Source organism: Gracilinanus agilis, chromosome 4 (genome assembly GCF_016433145.1).
Source record: "Gracilinanus agilis isolate LMUSP501 chromosome 4, AgileGrace, whole genome shotgun sequence".
In the NCBI taxonomy this organism is placed as follows: domain Eukaryota; kingdom Metazoa; phylum Chordata; class Mammalia; order Didelphimorphia; family Didelphidae; genus Gracilinanus; species Gracilinanus agilis.
In genome coordinates, this window is record NC_058133.1 from 253,285,362 (window position 1) to 253,304,674 (window position 19,313).

General features: G+C 42.3%; 1 protein-coding gene and 2 non-coding genes across 3 annotated transcripts; 2 read left to right on the forward strand and 1 right to left on the reverse strand.

The window, feature by feature from the left end:
- Positions 1–736: 736 nt before the first annotated feature.
- TRIM41 (tripartite motif containing 41) lies at positions 737–16,837 on the reverse strand. The gene is made up of 6 exons (XM_044673551.1): positions 15,691–16,837; positions 13,493–13,588; positions 12,703–12,933; positions 2,411–2,433; positions 1,984–2,111; positions 737–1,689 (listed from the first exon to the last, which is right to left on the reverse strand). Exons 1-6 carry the CDS (start codon positions 16,489–16,491, stop codon positions 1,085–1,087), a joined length of 1,884 nt encoding a protein of 627 aa, XP_044529486.1. The 5' UTR covers positions 16,492–16,837; the 3' UTR covers positions 737–1,084.
- Positions 16,838–17,901: 1,064 nt separating this feature from the next.
- TRNAV-CAC lies at positions 17,902–17,974 on the forward strand. Its single transcript has one exon. It is a non-coding gene; the product is annotated as a tRNA-Val (tRNA).
- A 240-nt stretch (positions 17,975–18,214) lies between these two features.
- TRNAK-CUU lies at positions 18,215–18,287 on the forward strand. The gene has a single exon. It is a non-coding gene; the product is annotated as a tRNA-Lys (tRNA).
- Positions 18,288–19,313: the final 1,026 nt, after the last annotated feature.

Genomic DNA, 19,313 nt, shown 5'->3' on the forward strand with positions numbered 1-19,313 from the left:
CTTACTGATAATTGCCGAGTGGGAGGATGAAATGGGAGGAAGGGTAGAAGGGAAGGTAAAATTAAGCCAATTAAGCAGCCATCTTCACCAGAAGTTACAAAAATAAAATCATACTCACCGAAACTGATAAACAGTAAACAGTTTATTGTCCATTTCTACACATCCTTCCACCCCCACCCCTCAATTTCCCCCCAAAACCAACCTCAGCCCAGAGCAATACAGAGAAAGGCAGGAGGCTAAGAAACAGGGAGAGGGGTGGGGCAATTGCCTCCAACTGGGAATAGGTTCCCAAACTGGAAGCAGAGAGTTCTAGAAAAATATAGACTATGCCCAAGATCTCAGGACCAAACCGATCCCCATCTCCCCATGTAGGCTGCCAAGTAGGGGATGCTGCAAGCTCCAAACTGGAGAGGGGGAAGGGGAATCTGGGCCTGAGAACACAAGTCACATTTTTTGGTGACAAATTCCCCTTCAAGAAATGGAGGTGGGAGGCAAGTGAGCAGCAGAACAGGATAAAAAGTGAAGGAAGAGGCAGAGGCAGCAAAGGTGAAAAGGGGGCAAAAAAGAACAAAACCGTGAGGGTGACAGAATCATTACAATTCTGAGCTGAGAGAAAGAACCCTTAAGGGACCCAAACTCTCTTTATCCTTTCCTCCCCCTCCCCCCACAGCTGCACACAGCTGACAGGTGTGTGTGTGTGTGTGTATATATATATATATGTATGTATGTGTGTGTGTGTGGGGAGGGGAAGGGTCTCAACCCATTAAAAAAAAAACAAAAAACAAAAAAAAACTTCCCCACAAATAAAATCCATTTGGGTAGACAAACAATAGAGGTGTAAATGGAGAGAGGTAGGGTAGAAAGGAGGGGGAAAAGCAGATTGTTTAACAATTTTTCTTTTTCAGGGACCCATAGCCAACTATAGACAAAGAAGGTAGGAGAATGAAAACTGAAGGTGGGAACACAGGAGGGAGGGAAAAAAAAGCAGGGCTGCAGAAGAGGACCTCCCCAGCTTGAGGATCCACCCTTAACCCCTACCAAGATAAGGGAAATTGGGGGGAGGGGGAGCAAGCATTAGGATACTTCAGGGGCAGAGTTTGATTCTGGTGCCCTTGGAAATCACCCGGAAGAAGGGGAAGACCCGCTCACCCAGAAAGGCAGCTGAGAAAGTGTGTACATGTCCCAGAGTCTCGGCATTATAGAAGCCCAGGCGTCCTGCCTCATAGTCCAGGTATACCCCTAATCGGTGTGGTTTGTCCCCAGGGCTTAGGGGTGTCTGCTCAGTTGAGCTCTGAGCCTGGTAGCGCTTCCCATTGGTACCCACACACCATACTTCCCTTTGAAACATTGGCTGCTGGGGCAGATGGGGCCGTCTGCGGCGATGGTGGTGACGGGATGGTGTGGCATCCCCACTACCACCCCCAGATCCACCTCCTGGTCCCCCTTTCTCCTTGTGACGAGTTGACTCACGAGCAGCCCCTACAGCCCAGCCACGACGCCCACCCACCTCCACTTCCCAATAATGGCGACCGGAGCGGAAACCCTGGGCTCCTAGCACACAGCATTCAGCTGAAAATCGTTTGGGGTGGTCAGGGAGTTCCTGGCGCCGCTCTGCAAGACGGACCCCTCGTCGGTCTGGTGACAGGGCTAAAGCTGGATGAGCTGTGTCAGGATCCAAAGTCAGGTCCACTGGAATGAGGAGAGGAGAGGTTTGAAAGTTCACTTGATTCAGTTCATTTCCTCCCTTTCCCCAAACCTAGGTGTTTTGATTCCTGTTCCCCTTCAAAGAATCCTGCCTCTGAATTCTAAACCCCATCTTGTAACCATTTTTCTAGCATCTAGGCAGCCCATGTTCAAGTCTGAAGATCACCTACCTATCTTCCCATCTTCTTCACTATCAGTATATATACACACACTTCCCAAACTCTGACTCTAGATTGTATAGGGATGGATGAGGGAAGATGATCTGTGAATTCTGTGTACCTCGGGCAGCCTGACAGAACATCCGGCTCATCTTCCTCACGATGGCATCTGTCAAGAAGTCGTGGCTGTGGGGATGACTGGGATCTGGGGACCAGATCTCTGGAGGTTGCAGCTGTACCTCCTCACACCTGGGAGAGGATTAAAGGTTGGTACAAATCGGACACTAAAGTCCCAGAAGGGAAAGGGAAAGATATGGGAGAACTGGGGGCTGGGAGACAGATATTTGGGTCCTGAGAAAGGAAGACAAGGATTCAGGGGTTGGGGACAAGATGTGTGGGTCCAGGGAAGGGGATAAGGGAAGATCCAGAGATTTGGTCAGGGTCAACAGGGTATGTAGGAGAGTCAGGGCCAAGGGAAACCAGATGCCTTGGTCCTACTTAAAATCTGTATTCTGTGGAATTCAGGGTTTTGAGGGATAGGAACTCACCTGTTAAAAGTCTCCTTGATATCCTGAGAATAATAGAGACAAAAAGGGGGGTAAGGAAGGGGAAAGAAAAATAAAGTCAGCCCTTCACAGTTGGTTTCCTTATCCCCTAGATCTCCAGCCCAGAATAGAAAGGCCAGGTTTGAGGATATTTGAGAAAATGAGAGGTTCCTAAGGGAGTTTTAATTCATTTCCTCCAACCCCCTAAAACCCCAGGTACTCAACCCATGTTATGCCATTCACTGAAGGTCTCTTCTATCTTTAAGGGACTGTAAAAAAAAAAGCAATATCACATTTTTTCTTGGACACATGATCTAGGGCGTTACTGTTTAGAAGTTCTTAAGACTGACTCAACATATGCAATTTAATTCTCTTCCCCTTCTCATTCTACATGTACAATAAGCCTTCAAACACTCCTGTCTACTATTCAGTTCCCAAAATGACTCTGGCCTCCTCTTCAAGCTAAAATATCTCAATTTTTTCCTCTTATGGAAAGAACATATTACAACAGGGCCTTTTAAGATCCACAGTAATGTAGGGGAATGGTAACTGGTATAATCCAAAAGATACAACTCCAAAGTATCATTTCTGTTTGCTTTAGAATGTCTTTTATGATCCACTCCCCACGAACAGCGGGTTTATCTTCCTAATTATATAATGGAATGCAACTTCATTTTTAATAGTCCAAGCCTAAGAATGTTTGTGGGGAAGGTAGCCCAGAAACATGCTGGAAGGACTACAGAAAAGCTGTCTTGGAACAAAAATTCTGTTAGTGGTAACTGCCTATTCAATTTATCTCTTATCTCCCCCTTTTCTCCTCCTACCTTCTCTGAGAATCCATGACTTCCAACCAATATCATTCTATTTTTCTGCTCTGAAGGCGAACTGCTTAAAAGTAATACAATCTTTAAGATTTGGCCCCAGTTCAGTTTTATGCTGTCCAATGTTGACCTTGGTATTTCTCTGGCAATTTTCTTTTATTCATCTCCAACTCTCTAACATACTTTTCGTATTATTTCATATATTTCCCTTTAAACTTCCAATTTTCCATCCTCAGTTAGTGTATGAGCTTGCTCTTTGCATTACAGGGTTTATCTGATAAGATGTCCCTGTGTGCTGCCATATTTAGATCAATATGTTACAGAATGTAATGTAATGCCCCTTTGAAATTATCTAGTTTCTGAAATGAGATTAAGGAACATGGTCCCTATATCTTTGAGATCATATTTCTTTCCCTACTCATAGGAAGCTACCTTTACTGTAAATATAATTCCTCTGTTGAAATGTTATGTTCCCATTCCCGTCAATGGCACTTAATCCTTTCTAGCCTCTTCACTTTCTCCTTCATATTCTCTTTTTCCTTTGTGCCTTTTAAGAGACTTTTGCTTGGCCTGACTTTTTCCTACCCATCCAATCTTTCCCTTCTTTGCCCAACTCCTCAAAAATGGGGTTGGCATCAGTTGGCTCCACATTCTAAATTCCTATTTCTTTAACTTGGCACTCTGGTTTATATTTCTATAAATTAATTGAAATTACTCCAAAGCCACTAATAATTTTTCTTGTGAAGTTCAAGTAACATTCTTCCTTGACTCCTAATACTGATGATGCTTTTTGAAATTATACTTCCTTGGCTTTTGTGATATTGCAATTTCCCCTTTTTGATATTCCTGAATTTCCTTCCATCACAGTTTTCTTTCTTCTGCCTCCTAAATTTGAGTGAACCTCAAAACTGTTCACAGCCCTCTACTATTCTTCCAATATGTTCTTTTTTGTCAAAAACAAGGCTTGGAGTCAGCAAGACCTGGTCATCTGACCTCAGACACTTCATAGCTGTGTGGTCCTGGGCAAGTCACTAAGTGTTATTCTTCTAGGATCCCTGATTCTACTCAATTCAATAATTATTGAGCATTAGATAAAAAAGAACATAATCCCTGCCCTCAAAAAGTATTATGGAGGTGGAGGAAAAATAAAATACTTATACAAATATGAATAATACAAGGCATAATATGATTAGGGAGAGAACCAGAAGAGTTCTGCTGAGGAGGAAAAGTAAGAGTAGGAAGGAGGAGAGAAGGAGATGAGAGAAGGCTTCACAGAGGATTTGGCAACTGGAGTATAATTTCATTCTAGGCCTAGGCAAGCAAATACATGGAGGCAAAAAAAAAAAAAAAGGGCAGGATAAGATTGGGAAGACAGCTACTTATTCTGGTTTCTCTGGATTATAGAGTATGTGAAGGGGAATAAATATGGAATAAGGTGGGGAAAAGACTGGAGTCTGACTATATATTTAAGACTAAGCTTCTGCAGTTTGTCCTATGAGTTCTGGAAAAGGGGAGAAAAGGGGAGGTTGGATATGAGTATTAGGAAGCTGTGTGAAGGGATTATTGGAGAAGGGAGGGGATGAAGGCAGGGAATGAGAAAGAAATATATTACCAAAAAAACGAGAAAGAAAACTACAGACCAATCTCCTTAATGAACATAGATGAAAAAATCTTAAATAGAATACTAGCAGAAAGACTCCAGCAAGTTATTACAAGGATTATTCACTATGACAAGGATGGTTTAATATTAGGAAAAATATCCACATAACTGACCATAATCAAACCAACAGAAATCACATGATTATCTCAATAGATGCAGAAAAAAGCTTTGACAAAATACAACACCCATTCCTATTGAAAACACTAGAAAGACAGGAATAGAAAGGCCATTCCTCAAAATAATAAACAATATATATTTAAAACCATGAGCAAGGGGGCAGCTGGGTAGCTCAGTGGATTGAGAGCCAGACCTAGAGACTGGAGGTCCTAGGTTCAAGTCTGGCCTCAGACACTTCCCAGCTGTGTGACCCTGGGTAAGTCACTTGACCCCCATGCCTACCCTTACCACTCTTCTGCCTTGGAGTAAATGTTAACTCAAAGACGGAAGGTAAGGGTTTAAAAAACAAAACAAAACAAAACCATGAGCAAGTATCACCTGCATTGAGGACAAGTTAGAAGCCTTTCCAATAAGATCAGGAGTAAAGCAAGGATGCCCATTACCACCTCTATTATTTAATAGTGTTCTAGAAACTTTAGTGATAGCAATTAGAGAAGGAAAAGAAATTGAAGGGATTAAAGTAGGCAATGAGGAAACTAAACCATCAATCTTTGTAGCTGATATAATGGTCTACTCTAAAGAACCCCAGAAAATCAACTAAAAGACCAGTGGAAATAATTAACAACTTTAGCCAAGTTGCAGAGTACAAGATAAACCCACATAAATCATAGCATTTCTATATATTTCCAATAAAACTCAGCAGCAGGAGTTAGAAAGAGAAACTCCATTTAAAATCGCTCTAGACCAGTGATGGGCAAACTAAGGCCCACGGGCCAGATGGGGGAGTGAGGGGGGCCCTGAAATGTTCTATCCAGCCAAGGACATTATTCCTAATCTGATGAATACAATGAGTAGGATATAATACAATGAAACTTCGAAAGAGATGCCTTAGAAACAGACTGACAGATGAGCATTTCTCCTTTCCTTTGGCCCCTCTTTAAAAAGTTTGCCCATCACTGCTCTAGACAATATAAAATATTTAGGAATCTATCTGCCAAGACAAACACAGGAATTAAATGGACACAACTACAAAACACTTTTTATACAATTAAAACTAGATCTAAACAATTGGAAAAACATTAATTGCTCCTGGGTAGAATGAGCTAATACAGTGGTTCCCAAACTTTTTTGGCCTACCGCCCCCTTTCCAGAAAAAATATTACTTAGTGCCCCATGGAAATTATGAAACTATTTATTGAACTCAGAATAGAATGTAATACAAAAAAAGTGTGGACATCACTGCTCCCCTGGATCACTGTAGTGCCCGCTTTGGGAATCACTGAGCTAATATAATAAAAATTACAATCTTGCCCAAATTAATCTACTTATTCAGTGCCATACCTATCAAACGACCAAAAAACTTTTTTATAGAATTAGAGAAAATTATAACAAAGTTCATCTGGAAGAACAAAAGATCAAGAATATCAAGGAAAATAATTTTAAAAAGTGTGAAGGATGGTGGCCTACCAGTACCAGATCTTAAATTGTACTATAAAGCAGTGGTCATCAAAACAATATGATATTGGCTAAGAGACAGAAGGGTGGATCAATGGAATAGACTGGGGGTAAATGACATCAACAAGCTAGTGTTCGATAAACCGAAAGACTCCAGCTTTTGGAACGAGAACTCACTATTTGACAAAAACTGCTGGGAAAACTGGAAAACAGTATGGAAAAAAATTAGATTTAGATCAACATCTTATACCCCATACCAAGATAAATTCAAAATGAGTAAATGACTTAAATATATAGAGTCAAATCATTCATAAATTGGGTAAACATAGAATGGTATACCTGTTAGATCTGTGGGAAAAGAAGGAATTTAAGACCAAGCAAGAGATAGAGAACATTGCAAAATATAAAATGAATGACTGATTATATCAAATTAAAAAGCTTTTTGTACAAATAAAACCAATGCAAAATTAGAAGAAAAGCAATAAACTGGGAGAACATTTTTATAACAAAACTCTCTGGCAAAGGTTTAATTTCCCAAGTATATAAGGAACTAAGTCAAATTTACAAAAAATCAAGCCATTCCCCAATTGACAAATGGTCAAGGGACATGAATAGGCAGTTTTCACAGGATAAAATCAAAACTATCAATAAGCACATGAAAAAGTTTTCTAAATCCCTCCTGATTCAGAGAAATTCAAATTAAAACAACTCTGAGGTACCACCTTATACCTAGCAGACTGGCCAATATGATAGCAAAGGAAAATGATAAATGTTGGAAGGAATGTGGCAAAATTAGGACACTAATGCACTGTTGGTGGAGTTGTGAATTGGTCTGACCATTCTGGAGGGCAATTTGGAATTATGCCCAAAGGGCTTTAAAAGACTGCCTACCCTTTGACCCCGCCATACAACTGTTGGGTTTTTACCCCAAAGAGATAATAAAGAAAAAGACTAGTACAAAAATATTTATAGCCATGCTCTTTGTGGAAGCAAAAAATTGGAAAATGAGGGGGTTTCCATAGATTGGGGAATGGCTCAATAAATTGTGGTATATTGGCTATGGATACTATTATGCTGAAAGGAATAATGAACTAGAAGATTTCTATGTGAACTGGAAAGACCTCCAGGAATTGATGCAGAGCAAAAGGATCAGAACCAGGAGAACAATGTACACAGAAACTGATACACTGCGGCACAATCAAATGCAATGGACTTTTCTACCAGTAGCAGTGCAATGACCCAGAATAATCCAGAGGAACTTATGAGAAAGAACGCTATCCAGAGAAAGAACTGTGGGAGCAGAAACACAGAAGAAAAATATATGATCAGTCACATAGTTCAGTAGGGATATGATTAGGGTTTTGGTATTAAAAGATCACTCTACTGCAAATATGAATAACATGGAAATAGGTTTTGAACAATGATACATGTATAACCCAATGGAACTTGTCAGCTCCGGGAGGGGAAGGGAAGAGAGGAGGGAAAGAACATGAATCATGTAACTAGGGAAAATATTCTAAATAAATAAATATTTTTAAAAAGTTCTTTGCATGGTATAAATTGAGGAATGTGAAGGAATATGAAACTAAATTGAGAACTAGGTGCTAGTTCAAGCTCTGCCCCTAACTATGGGAAAATTGCTTAATCCTTCTAGATATATAATGATTCATATTTAAAAAGTGGGGAAAGGAAAGATTTCAACTAGATTTGGATCTTTAAATCCATTCTAAATTCAAAATTTTGATTCCATACTGCTTTTAAAGTCTTTTATAACCAGGTCCTAAAGACCAACAAAAAACCCTTACCTTCTGTCTTAGAATCAACACTAAGTATCAGTTCCAAAGCAGAAGAACTAAGGCAATGATGGCAAACCTTTTAGAGACTGAATGGCGCCTCCTTTCCCCCCACTCCCCCAACACAGAGAAGGGAGAAAGTATTCTCATTGGGCTGCTGGGCAGTAGAGCAGGTGAAGTGAAAAAAATGTCATCAGGCACAGTGGAGAGGGGGAGAGGAGCAGCTCCCAGGAGTCCCTCTGCCTTTCTAGTAACAAACTCTGCCAGTCAACGGTGCTTGTGCCCACAGAGAGCGTTCAACGTGCCATCTTTAGCTTGTGTGCCATAGGTTTGCCACAACTGAGCAAAGGACTAGATAATTAAGGTTAAGAGACTTGCTAGCTATAAGTGTCTGAGGTCACATTTTAACTCGGGTCCTCCCAACTCCAGGCAGGCTATCTACTATGCTACCCAGTGGTCCCTTCAACCTATTTCAAAACCACTCTGCTAAGCCACTTTTGGCATCAATCAGGCTGATTCATTGTAATCCATAATAACCTCATTCTTGCCTCCAGGCTATTCCTCATACTGCTGTCCTTGGCTGAATTGCCCTCTTTCTTCTCTTATTTAAATCCCAGTCATTCTTTCCACATTGCTCCAGTTTCATCTTATTTATGAAGTCTTTCCAAAGAAAAGAATTTGAAAGCTATAGATTATCATATTCCATAATAAGTGTACATTTAAAGAACACTTTCCTAATAATAGCTATTATATACTCATTTTGCAGGGTTAGAAAAAGAATTCAGAGATGAGCTAACCCATGGTCACATGGCTACTAAGTCCTAGACCCAGGACTCAGAAGTCTTATGCCTCAAATTCAGTTTAGTGATTTCATTGTACACCAGTGGTATCAAATTCAAACAGAAATGGATGCTGGTGGGGCACATACTGACATAGAAAAGCACAAGGAAACATTATCTATGTTGTATGGTATTTTTATTTTGCTAAATATTTCCCAATTACATAAAAATTTTTTTAAGTCCTCACCTTCCATCTTAGAATCAATACTGTATATTGGTTCCACAACAGAAGATGGATAAGATTAGGATGAGTGAAATTGGTAAGACTAGGATGACTTGTCCAGCCAGAAGTGTCTGAAGTCAAATTTGAATCAAGGACCTCTCCTTCTTTAGGGTTGGCACTCAATCCACTGAACCACCTAGCTCTCTCTCCCCTGATCCCTCCAAATTACATTTTTATCTGGTTGGGACCATGGCCTGGGTTGCAAGTTTGACATCTCTGATGTAGACAACTACTGGTGAGGAAATTCTTTGTACTAATGAAGATCAGCAACAGTTTTGCAAATAAGAACTGAGAGAGCTGCCTAAGGAAATGAAAGCTAAATGACTGACCCAGGATTCCAAAGACTGTGGCAGAGGTCAGCCCTAAACAAAGGTCAGTGCAGGAAAGCCGGAAAAGAAATTGCTGAAGGTCAGACATAAAGAGAATCTTTTTAACTTAGGGATCAAAGATGGAACTTTAATGATTCCATGGCTGGCAGGGAAAGTACAACTGCCATGTTAAGTGTCTTGAAAAGCACAATAGTCAATAATCATTTGTTAGGTTCCTGAGGCCCAGAAAGAAGTGGCAGCAAAAACTTGAAATGGGAAATCAATGAGCCAATATTGAAGAATAAATGAAAGGCACTGATGGATAAAGGAGGTCCCTTTCTTCCCCATGGTTTTAAATATCATTTCCATCTAATGATGTCTCAATCTTGAATCCAGGCCCCAGTTGCCCTGAGGACCAGGCCCATCTGATGTTTTTCTATCACTTTAAAAACGTCTTAAATAGATCTAATCAACTGACCTGATGCTTATCAGCTGTGCCAACCACAGGGAAGGGGCAGCAATTGGTGAGAAGGGGGGAAGAATCCTTCCTGGAATCTTTCAGTAAGTTTTGACTTCTCAATTTTCCTCCTAAACCAGGTACCCTACTTTATTCAGTTCTGCCTCTGTGGTCACTCTTCAATACACAGCTTATCCTCCACTTTTGGTCCAGGCTTTCATTATTTTTTATTCATGCTATTAAAACAGCTTCTAAACTAGCCTTTCTCTTCTCCAATCCATTTCATGGAATGAAGCCAGATTGATCCCTCAAATTCAGACCCTAACTTTGTGACCTCCTCTGTTCACAAAAGTTCTATAGATTCCAGATGCAATAGGTTTAATTCAGGTTCTTTCACATGATATTCAAAGCCTTCCACTATCTGGTTTCAATTTACCAATCTTATCTCACACACCTGATTCAGTCAAAATAGACTACAGCTGTTACCCAAACATGCTCTGTGGCAAGGGTCAGCAACGTATGGCTCTTTCTGCAGGAGCCATAAAGTCAATTTTTTTTCAGGTGCTGTTACAGGAGCGCGCACTGTGAGCACTGTACAGCTCACGAAATTACATTTTAAAAAAAATTAAATTACACTGGGTAGCTCAGTGGATTGAGAGCCAGGCCTAGAGACGGGAGGTCCTAGGTTCAAATCCGGCCTCAGACACTTCCCAGCTGTGTGACCCTGGGCAAGTCACTTGACCCCTCATTGCCTACCCTTACCACTCCTTCCACCTACAAGTCAATACACAGAAGTTAAGGGTTTTAAATAAAAAAAAAAAAATTTAAAAAAAGTTAAAAAAAAAATGTGGCGTTTATGGCTCTCACGGCCAAAAAGGTTGCCAACCCCTGCTCTGTGGAATACCTTCTATATGCCAACCATTCAGAATCCTACTTATCATTGAAGATAGGGCTTACTAGCTACTTCTTCCTTGAAACCTTCCTAATCCTGCCTTACTATGACTCTGCCTTTCTCCAAACTCCGACCATACCTTTTATCCTCTATACTTTTCATGAATTTTTACCCTTGATTTTGTATTTTATTTACTTATTCCCTTTCCCAGACTACTTCTTCCATTTCTCTGAGGATGGGATGTCTTACTCATCTTTTTATTCCCATCAGAACCTAGAGCATAGTACCTTGCAGAAAACAAGGTTCGACATATATATATCTGTGGAGTGAAATTAAATTTTTCTTGGCACTTGGATAGTTCCAGGCTGCCAAACTGTGGTTACATAGGCATGGTGGGAAAATAGGCCTTATAGATATCTCCTAAAGTGGCAAAGTTTGATTCCTATAAATTCCAAATCTCCTTAAAAACAACTTCTTTTCTCTTTTGCCATATTGCTTTTCAACAAGATTTTCCTTAGCAGACATATCCATTAGGAAGGTAATACTATATAGATTATCAGTTCCAGTTTTTCTGCCAGATATATTTCACATTGAATTTATAAATTCTGATGTAAATATGTGTCTTTCTTGAATTTTTAAAACTCAAACCAGGTGTCTCTAGGTGATCTAATTAAATGGAGTAGGGCCTGAGTTTATAAGGGAAGTTTAGTTTAGAACAATGATGGCAAACTTTTAGAGACCGAGTACCCAAACTGCAACCCTCATACTGCATGTAAGCCCCTAGCCTTACCCTAGACAGGGAAGGGAGGAAGCACTCTCATTGGGCTGCTGGGCAGAGGGGCAGGTGATGAAAGAAATGACCTCAGGGACACATGGAGTGGGGTGGAGGGGGGGTGGGGAGCTGCCTCCTCCAGCACATGTGCTCTAGGTTCGACAAGGGCTGTTATGTAGAAGGAGGATTTTTGTCCCTAGAGAGAACTAGAACGTATAAGAGAAAGTTGCAAAGAGGGATATTTGGGCTTAATGTAAGGAAAATCTTCCTACCAATTTGAGCTGCCCAAGAGTGGAATGGACTACCACAGCAAATAGTGGAAGGCTCCCTCTCACTGGAGGCCTTCAGGCAAAGGCTGAATGTCAATCATATTGTGGAGTGGATTTTTAATCAAGTACTGTTACGAGATGGACATCAAAGTCCCTTCCAACTGTGAAATTCCACAATTCTTTGCAAAGTCCTTCTAATAACTATAGGGTGTGGACACTTCCTAGTTGTGTGACCCTGGGCAAGTCACTTAATCCCCATTGTACAGCCCTTACCACTCTTCTGCCTTAGCAGAAGTACACAGTATTGATTCTAAGATGGAAGATCAGGATTTTTAAAAAACCAAACTATAGAGAGTAAATCATCTAGGGCCTTCTCCAACTGGCCAAACATCCTCTTGCTCTGAATTCCTATGCTACCACATAAACATACATTGATAGATGTCTTCTCTCTTGTATAGACTGAAAGCTCCCTGAGGACAAGGATTATAACTCATACCTCTGTTATTCTCTGCACTTAGCATAGTCCTTTGCTCACAATGAGTGTCAAATAGCTAAAGATTATATTTAATAGATGCTTGGTAAATAGTGATTGACTGAGGAAAGAACAGCAGGGATAAGAAGAGTTGGGACTGAAGAGAAGAGAAAGAGGACAAAACTAGACAAGGAATAGAATTTGAAGCTGCTCTCACCTTGAGCAGCCGAAGTCCCCCCTGTTGGCTTCGCTCTTGTGCCTCAGCCAACAGTCGACTCAGTTGGGTGGCTTGCTCCCCTAGGCGTCCTGCTGCTGCTCCTGCTCTCCCTAACTGGGCTTCATGCTGTTCCCGTAAGCGTCGTTCTAGCCCAGCTTGTTCATCAGCCAGAAACCGGGCCAGTCTTCCAAATTCTGATGCTACTGCTGCCAGCTCTGTCTTCATCTGACTCTAAGAAGGATAAAAAAAGGGACTGAGGGGGTCACTTGGCCATCCATATATCATGAATTAACTTTTACTATTCTCCCCAACCTGGACCCTTGACATAGGACACTGAATCCAAGGTTTCATGGTGACATGTGAAAGTATACTTACCTGGTTCTCATCCCAGTTCTGTTACTGCCATATTTTATAACCATAGACAAGTCACTTAATTTGTCTGAAGCTCAGTTTCCTCACTGGCAAAATAGGTGGGAGTTGGACCAAATGATCTCCAAGGCCCCTTCCAGCCTTTATATTTTTTTAATTGCTCTTTCTTTCCTCTAATCACTCTTGCCCAGATACTTCAAAATGGCTTAATATCACATCTCCCACATTCAATTCCCATTCTCCTCCAAAGATCTCAGCATCTGGCTCTTGGTCCTCACTTTGCTCCATCTCCCACTATAGGTCTTTTCTTTCCTGCCCCATTCCCCTCATCACAGCAGTGTCTGGCTTCCTCTACCCATCCCCTCCAGATATAGGACTATGGATATGGGCTGTGCCCACCCTCCCAATCACATCCACCTGCCTTGAGCTCAGTGACTCTCCTCTCTTCCTTGGCCTTCAGTTTCTGTACAGCTTCCAGGTGCTTCCTCAATGGCTCCACGTGACCCTGTAGCTTGGCCTGTTACAGGTGAACAGTATGAATGAGGCAAACATATTTGTTCACTCATAAGAATTAGTTGAAATGGGTATATCACTAGGCTGAAAACTTATCTTTTCAATGAAAAAAAGTGCTCTCCACAAATGGGCAAAAAAGGCAGTGTCCTGTACAAATAATTACCTTCCACTCCTCTCCCTCTTTTAACCACTGGAACTTTTAGTTTTAAACAGGGTTGAAAATCTAGGCTCTCACCATTGGAATCATTTGGATTCTTGCTCTTTTAAGAAAGCCATCAGTGTATGCAAACACACATTTCCTTTCGCCATGCCAGAAGGAAAGTGAGAAGACCTTGACACACCTCTTTAAAAGCTAAATCCTGGGTTTGTAGTTTTATTTTTAATAGAGATTTATTTTGGTTTAAAGTTGAAAGGAATAAAAGGAAAGGAATTTCTGAACAAGAGTCATGAAGTCAAATCCAGCTCAGCTCTCCCGTTTTCATTGTCACAATGACTAGATGAGAAATGCTTTGTGAACAATTTAACTGAAGGTATTTTTTTTTTCTTTAAAAAAGAGCTATTATATTCACAAGACAAAACATATGGGTAGTGCCAATGAAAATCCACTGATAACTCAATTCCTTCCAAATTTATATGTGTTTATCCTCTCTTTATTGATCTTGTATTATCATGTTTTTCCTCCCCTCTTCTCTCTCTCCTGCCTTAAGTCTCCCAGTGATTACTCAATAGTACTAGTTAACTCTGGTGGTGGTCCTCAAAAATCAAAGAGAATGAAGACTCTATAAAGTAAGAAAGGAAAGTATTTTTCTCAGTAGTGGAATTTCATTTACAACTTTTGATAAAGTAATTTACAATCATAACAGTAAATTAGTAATTGATAACTATCAATTTGTTATTACTACCTTTATTAGTTCCTATGTGTCATTTTGGTATTCCAATTGAATTGACAGAACAAAGCTTGTCAAGAACATGGATCACATGTTGTCTTTTGCATCCATCTCTTTCCAAACTTCAATACATTATCCAGCACAAGCCTCTAATAGATAACAGAAACTCAAAAAAATATTGCTAATTGAATTCAAATTCAGCCCTAGAATTCTGCTGGGAGAATGGGCAAGAACTGAATATATTCTCAGAACCAATATCAATACTAATGGCATTAATTTTACATAATAATGTGGAGAGTCCTATTGAAAGTAGTATGGGAGATGCAAAGGGGAAATGAAAGGCTTAATTCTCAGGTAATTTACAGTTCTAGGTTAGGTGAAGAGCTGAAGTAGCCCCTTCTGATCTAACAATGCTGAGAATTAGATAAACCCAGCTTGGTCTCTGGTTCTCTATTATACAATTTACTTCTCATTGCCAAGTCCAAGAACACAGCCAGACCCAGAAATAAAGTAGACAACCAATCTATAATCAGAATCCAAAGGCGAACTATCAGATGTCACCCAGAAAAAAAAAAAGAGGTAGGATAATATTGAAGTAGCAAGAATCCTAACGTTGTCCCCTGCTTTCTGATATATTCAATTAGTGTAAACAGGTCCACAAGACCTGAGCAGGTGTGAGTCTGAAGATAATTAATTCTGTATTTTACACCTGACAGATGAATAGTCATCTTGTTTTTTTCTCCTAAATTTTGTAATTCTCTATCCCTGTTTCTGGATTACTGTCAGGGCCAGTTTCCTTTGGTCACCACAGAAAATAACAGCACCTGGGAGGAAAACTGCAGAAAGCAGCAGTCCTCTGCTCCCCTGGTAATTTGACATTATGGGGCATGCCCAGCATACTCTGAAAAGGTCAATCCATCCCAGTTTCTAGTTATGTGGAGTCACCTGAGATTTGTAAAGTACATGTTGCAGTGCTTGGCGCATAGTAGGCACTATATATATGCTTATTCCCATATTCTCTAGATTTCTTATTCTTTTATTCCTTTATGTAGTTCTTTCCTTGTTTTTTTTTTTTCTCTAGTAAAAAGTTCCTTATAAGGAAGTAAGGTTGAACTTGGGATGAGATCTGTAAGGGGAGGGCAGTGTAACCTCCCTCCCCACTTTACTTGCCTTTGCCTTATTCCAACCACCCAGGACTGTCACCCTTTCTCATTCTCACCTTGTACTCCTGAACAACTTCCTCCAATGGCACCACACTGTGTTGCTTGTGATTTCTTGATTCTCGGCATACCACACAGATAGCCTCCTCATCCACCTCACAGAACAACTTCAGAGCCTCTTGGTGCTTGGGGCATACCCCTTGTTCACTTCCCCGGCTTCCTCTCCGAGGGGCCGGGTGCATTTGTCTAATTACCTGCACCATGTTGGCTAACTGTAGGTTAGGTCGAAAGCTCCTACGGGGAAAAGTCTTCCTACACTGGGGGCATGTGAATCTACGCCTAGGAGCAGGGGCTGGTGGTGGAGGGGTAGCTGGCTCTAGCTCTTCCTCTTCATCTTCCTCCAACACCTCCTCATCTTCATCTTCTTCCTCCTCTTCACCTCTCAGTTCCTCTTCCACATCCCCCAGGTAGTAGTCCAAATCTTCCTCTTCGTCCTCATCCCACACATAATCCATGTTGTCCCAGGTAGGACCATTGATACTATTGGTCCAAAACTCTTCATCCTCTTCCTCTTCCACTTCCTCTTCTTCCATATCTCCCTCATACTCATCCTCTCTCATGGGGGTGTCCCACCCACCACTGGCACCTACTGCCTCCACCTCTTCTTCTTCCCCTTCATCTTCCTCCTCCTCCCTGTCCTCCTCTTCCTCTCCACCCCACAACTGGGTCACACACACCCTGCAGAAGTTGTGTCCACAGCCAATGGACACAGGATCTGTAAAGTAATCCAGGCAGATGGCACATACTGCCTCCTCTTGGAGTGTCTGGACTGGGTTGGGTGTCATGGCAACGGCAGCCATTTTAGTCTCAAATCAACTAGGGATTATAAGCCAAGGGTTGGGAGGAAGGTGGGGAAAAGAGAGGAAGTGGAGGGAGGAAGACTCTTTCTCTTTGATCCTATAAGCCAGCCTCCCTACCTGCTCTCTCTTAACTCCTGCTTACTCCTAACGGGGGCCAGAGGGAAGCCCAGACTCCCACACACTCAAGCACACACACACATACACACACCCAATTTCTAGCCCCAAGAAGAGAGGAGCTCTAATTTCCAAACTTAATTAATAAATGGCTCTCTCCGCTGCAGGAGGAGGAAACGGTACTATTTCAGGCCCTCCGGACAGTTTCCCCGGGCTGGGTTCTGAATGCAAATCCTACCTAACTTCCCCTTCCCCCTCCTCATATGGCCCCCTCCCCTCGCCCTTGGCTCCTCCCCTTCACTTCCTGTATCCTTTGCTTTACTTCCGGCCTCTTCTTACGCCCATTTCCTTCCACCCGGGGCTCCTCGGCTCCAGCTGCCTAGGGCTGCCCCGCCCCCTCCCTGTTCTCTCCTACAGCTCTCGATCTCTCAGCCAACAGGAAATGGGCTGACGAGCGGCACTCTCGTCGGCAACCAAGAGGCGGAAGAGGGGGCGGGCGTAGAAAGTCCCAGTCTCTATGGTACTGAAGGAGGCCAGGGCCGTCTCGTTGGTTGGAGGATGACCCCCCCACCCTCCCACTCCCAAAGTGGAAAACACAAGTTGGGGGTGGGGTGGGGGGAGGGAAATAGGAGGTCGACGCTCTAGGCCATCCGTCCAAGCGTTCTAGAACCTCGCTGGCGCCGTTGCCACTCTAGCCCCCCACGGAGGTCTTGGGCAGTTCCTCCCAACAGGCGGTTGCCGGAAACGGAGGGAAATTGTGGAAGACGGAGATGGGAAGTTGGTCGCCTACGTTCTTGTAAACTTCCGGCCTTTCTAGCCCAAGGATTTTGTGGTCAGGAGGACTCTGGACGATTCCACCTACTAGGAATGGGGGGGGGGGCAGGTCTGTGGATTAAGGACTTCCCCTATTGCTTCAAAAATGAACCCCACCTAGGGAGACTGTCGAGGTGGGAAGCTTCGGGACTAAAAGACATAAAGTTGCGAGGTTCTGTTGGAAACCATTTGGGTCTGTGCAACTTTGCGAAGAGGAATTAGTGAAAAGAAAGAATAGATGTGAGGGTTAAGAAGTCCCAAAGAAGTTGAGCTTCGAGCCTGAAGTTCATTGAAATGTAAGCCCGAAAATAGGGACGAAATTTGGGTGAGGGACTTGGTTATTGTGAATTACAATTTGGAGGGGAAAAAAAAACCACAGGTCGCAGTTCAAGACAACATTATCTCTAGATTCCGAAATATGATAAACAAGAAACTCGATGTAGCTTCTTTAGGGCTTGGGGGGAAAAGAGGATCTGCTAGTTGGTTTCCGTAGTGTAGTGGTTATCACGTTCGCCTCACACGCGAAAGGTCCCCGGTTCGAAACCGGGCGGAAACACTTTTTTTTTTTTTTTTTTAAAGTTGTTTCACAGACTTCCCCCCACCCTTTTAAGTTTCTGTTTTCTTTGTGTATTTATTGTTCTTCTCAACTTTTCCCACTTTACGTTTGGGAATTCGAAATAAATGGAAATACCAGAGGAAATAAGTAAGAATGGAAGAAAAAAAGAAGACTCAGTTTATTTGAGCCAGTCAAGAGCCCTAGCCTCCTGGGACATGTGGGTCAACTTCTTTTTCAGGAGCCCGGCTAGCTCAGTCGGTAGAGCATGAGACTCTTAATCTCAGGGTCGTGGGTTCGAGCCCCACGTTGGGCGATGCGTTTTTTTCTCTTATGAAAGAAACACGATGCTCACTGTTCTTTTCTTTTTTTGTATTTTTCTTAATGATTCTGTTCTCTTACTATGAGAAAGAAACCTGTTGCTTACCCATCTCCTTTTATTCTTTGGGTTTTTTGTAGTTTTCTTAATGCCTCTGTTCTCTTATGAAAAGGAAACTTGTTGCTTGCCTGTGTCTCATTCTAGTCTGTCTTTTTGTATTATTTCTCGATGTCTCTGCCCCACTTTTCAGTTGCAGTTTGGCTCAGTGTTTATTTCTTTTCTTCACCCGATATTTGTCTCTGCTTTCACAAACTTCAAAACTTAGAAAATTAAAAGGCAAAGCGAGGAGAACTCTGGAACCAAAAGACAGAGGAACTCGGTGCAGACACCCGGCTGAGGCTTCGGGGGTGGGGTCTTTAAGGGATGGAGAAGCAGAGGAGGAAGCCTGGAAGAAATGAATTCAGGAAAAGCAAAGGAAATGAATAACCCTCCCAATCTCTGGGAGGTGGCTTCCCCTTCTGCGAAACCTTTCTGAGAGAATGCGCAGAGGAGGGACGAGGAGGTGGGGGCTAAGATGAAGGAGGGGAGGGGGCCACCGGGCAGAGCAAGAGCATCAGATACAGGTGCGGTGGAGAGCAAAGTGGCATCTAGGAGGCCTCTCTCCATTCCCTCAGATCTTGCAGCTCCAGTCACTGTTGGGCTTTCGGACCCAGAGTCCATGCACTCCATTCCCCTGCCCCATTCTCCACTTGGTCCTTCTCTTCTCCAAGCTCTTGAGCTGCCAGACCTCTCTCTGCCTTCAACTCTGCTCACGTAGGAGATCCAGGGCATCAGATTCTCAAACCTTGGTCACTCCAGAAAACCAGTGTCTGGCCTCTTCCAAAATAGGTGCCCAATGAGAAAGAAATACAGAAAGAAATCTGGAAACTCACGCTTGGCATTGGCTGGCAAACCTTAATCTATGGAGTCTGGGGCTTGATCAGAGTAAGCTTAGATAACCTAGGGCTGGAGAGGTAGGAGAAC

What these genes read in the sequence shown, in the direction of transcription:
- TRIM41 (XM_044673551.1), bottom strand. Translation starts at nt 16,491, where the DNA reads ATGGCTGCCGTTGCCATGACACCCAACCCAGTCCAGACACTCCAAGAG. An exon ending in GGAGAGTCACTGAGCTCAAG is followed by an intron (nt 12,934 to 13,492) that starts GCAGGTGGATGT and finishes TATCCTTCTTAG; the next exon opens with AGTCAGATGAAGACAGAGCT. An exon ending in GTTCTGTCAGGCTGCCCGAG is followed by an intron (nt 1,690 to 1,983) that starts GTACACAGAATT and finishes TCCTCATTCCAG; the next exon opens with TGGACCTGACTTTGGATCCT.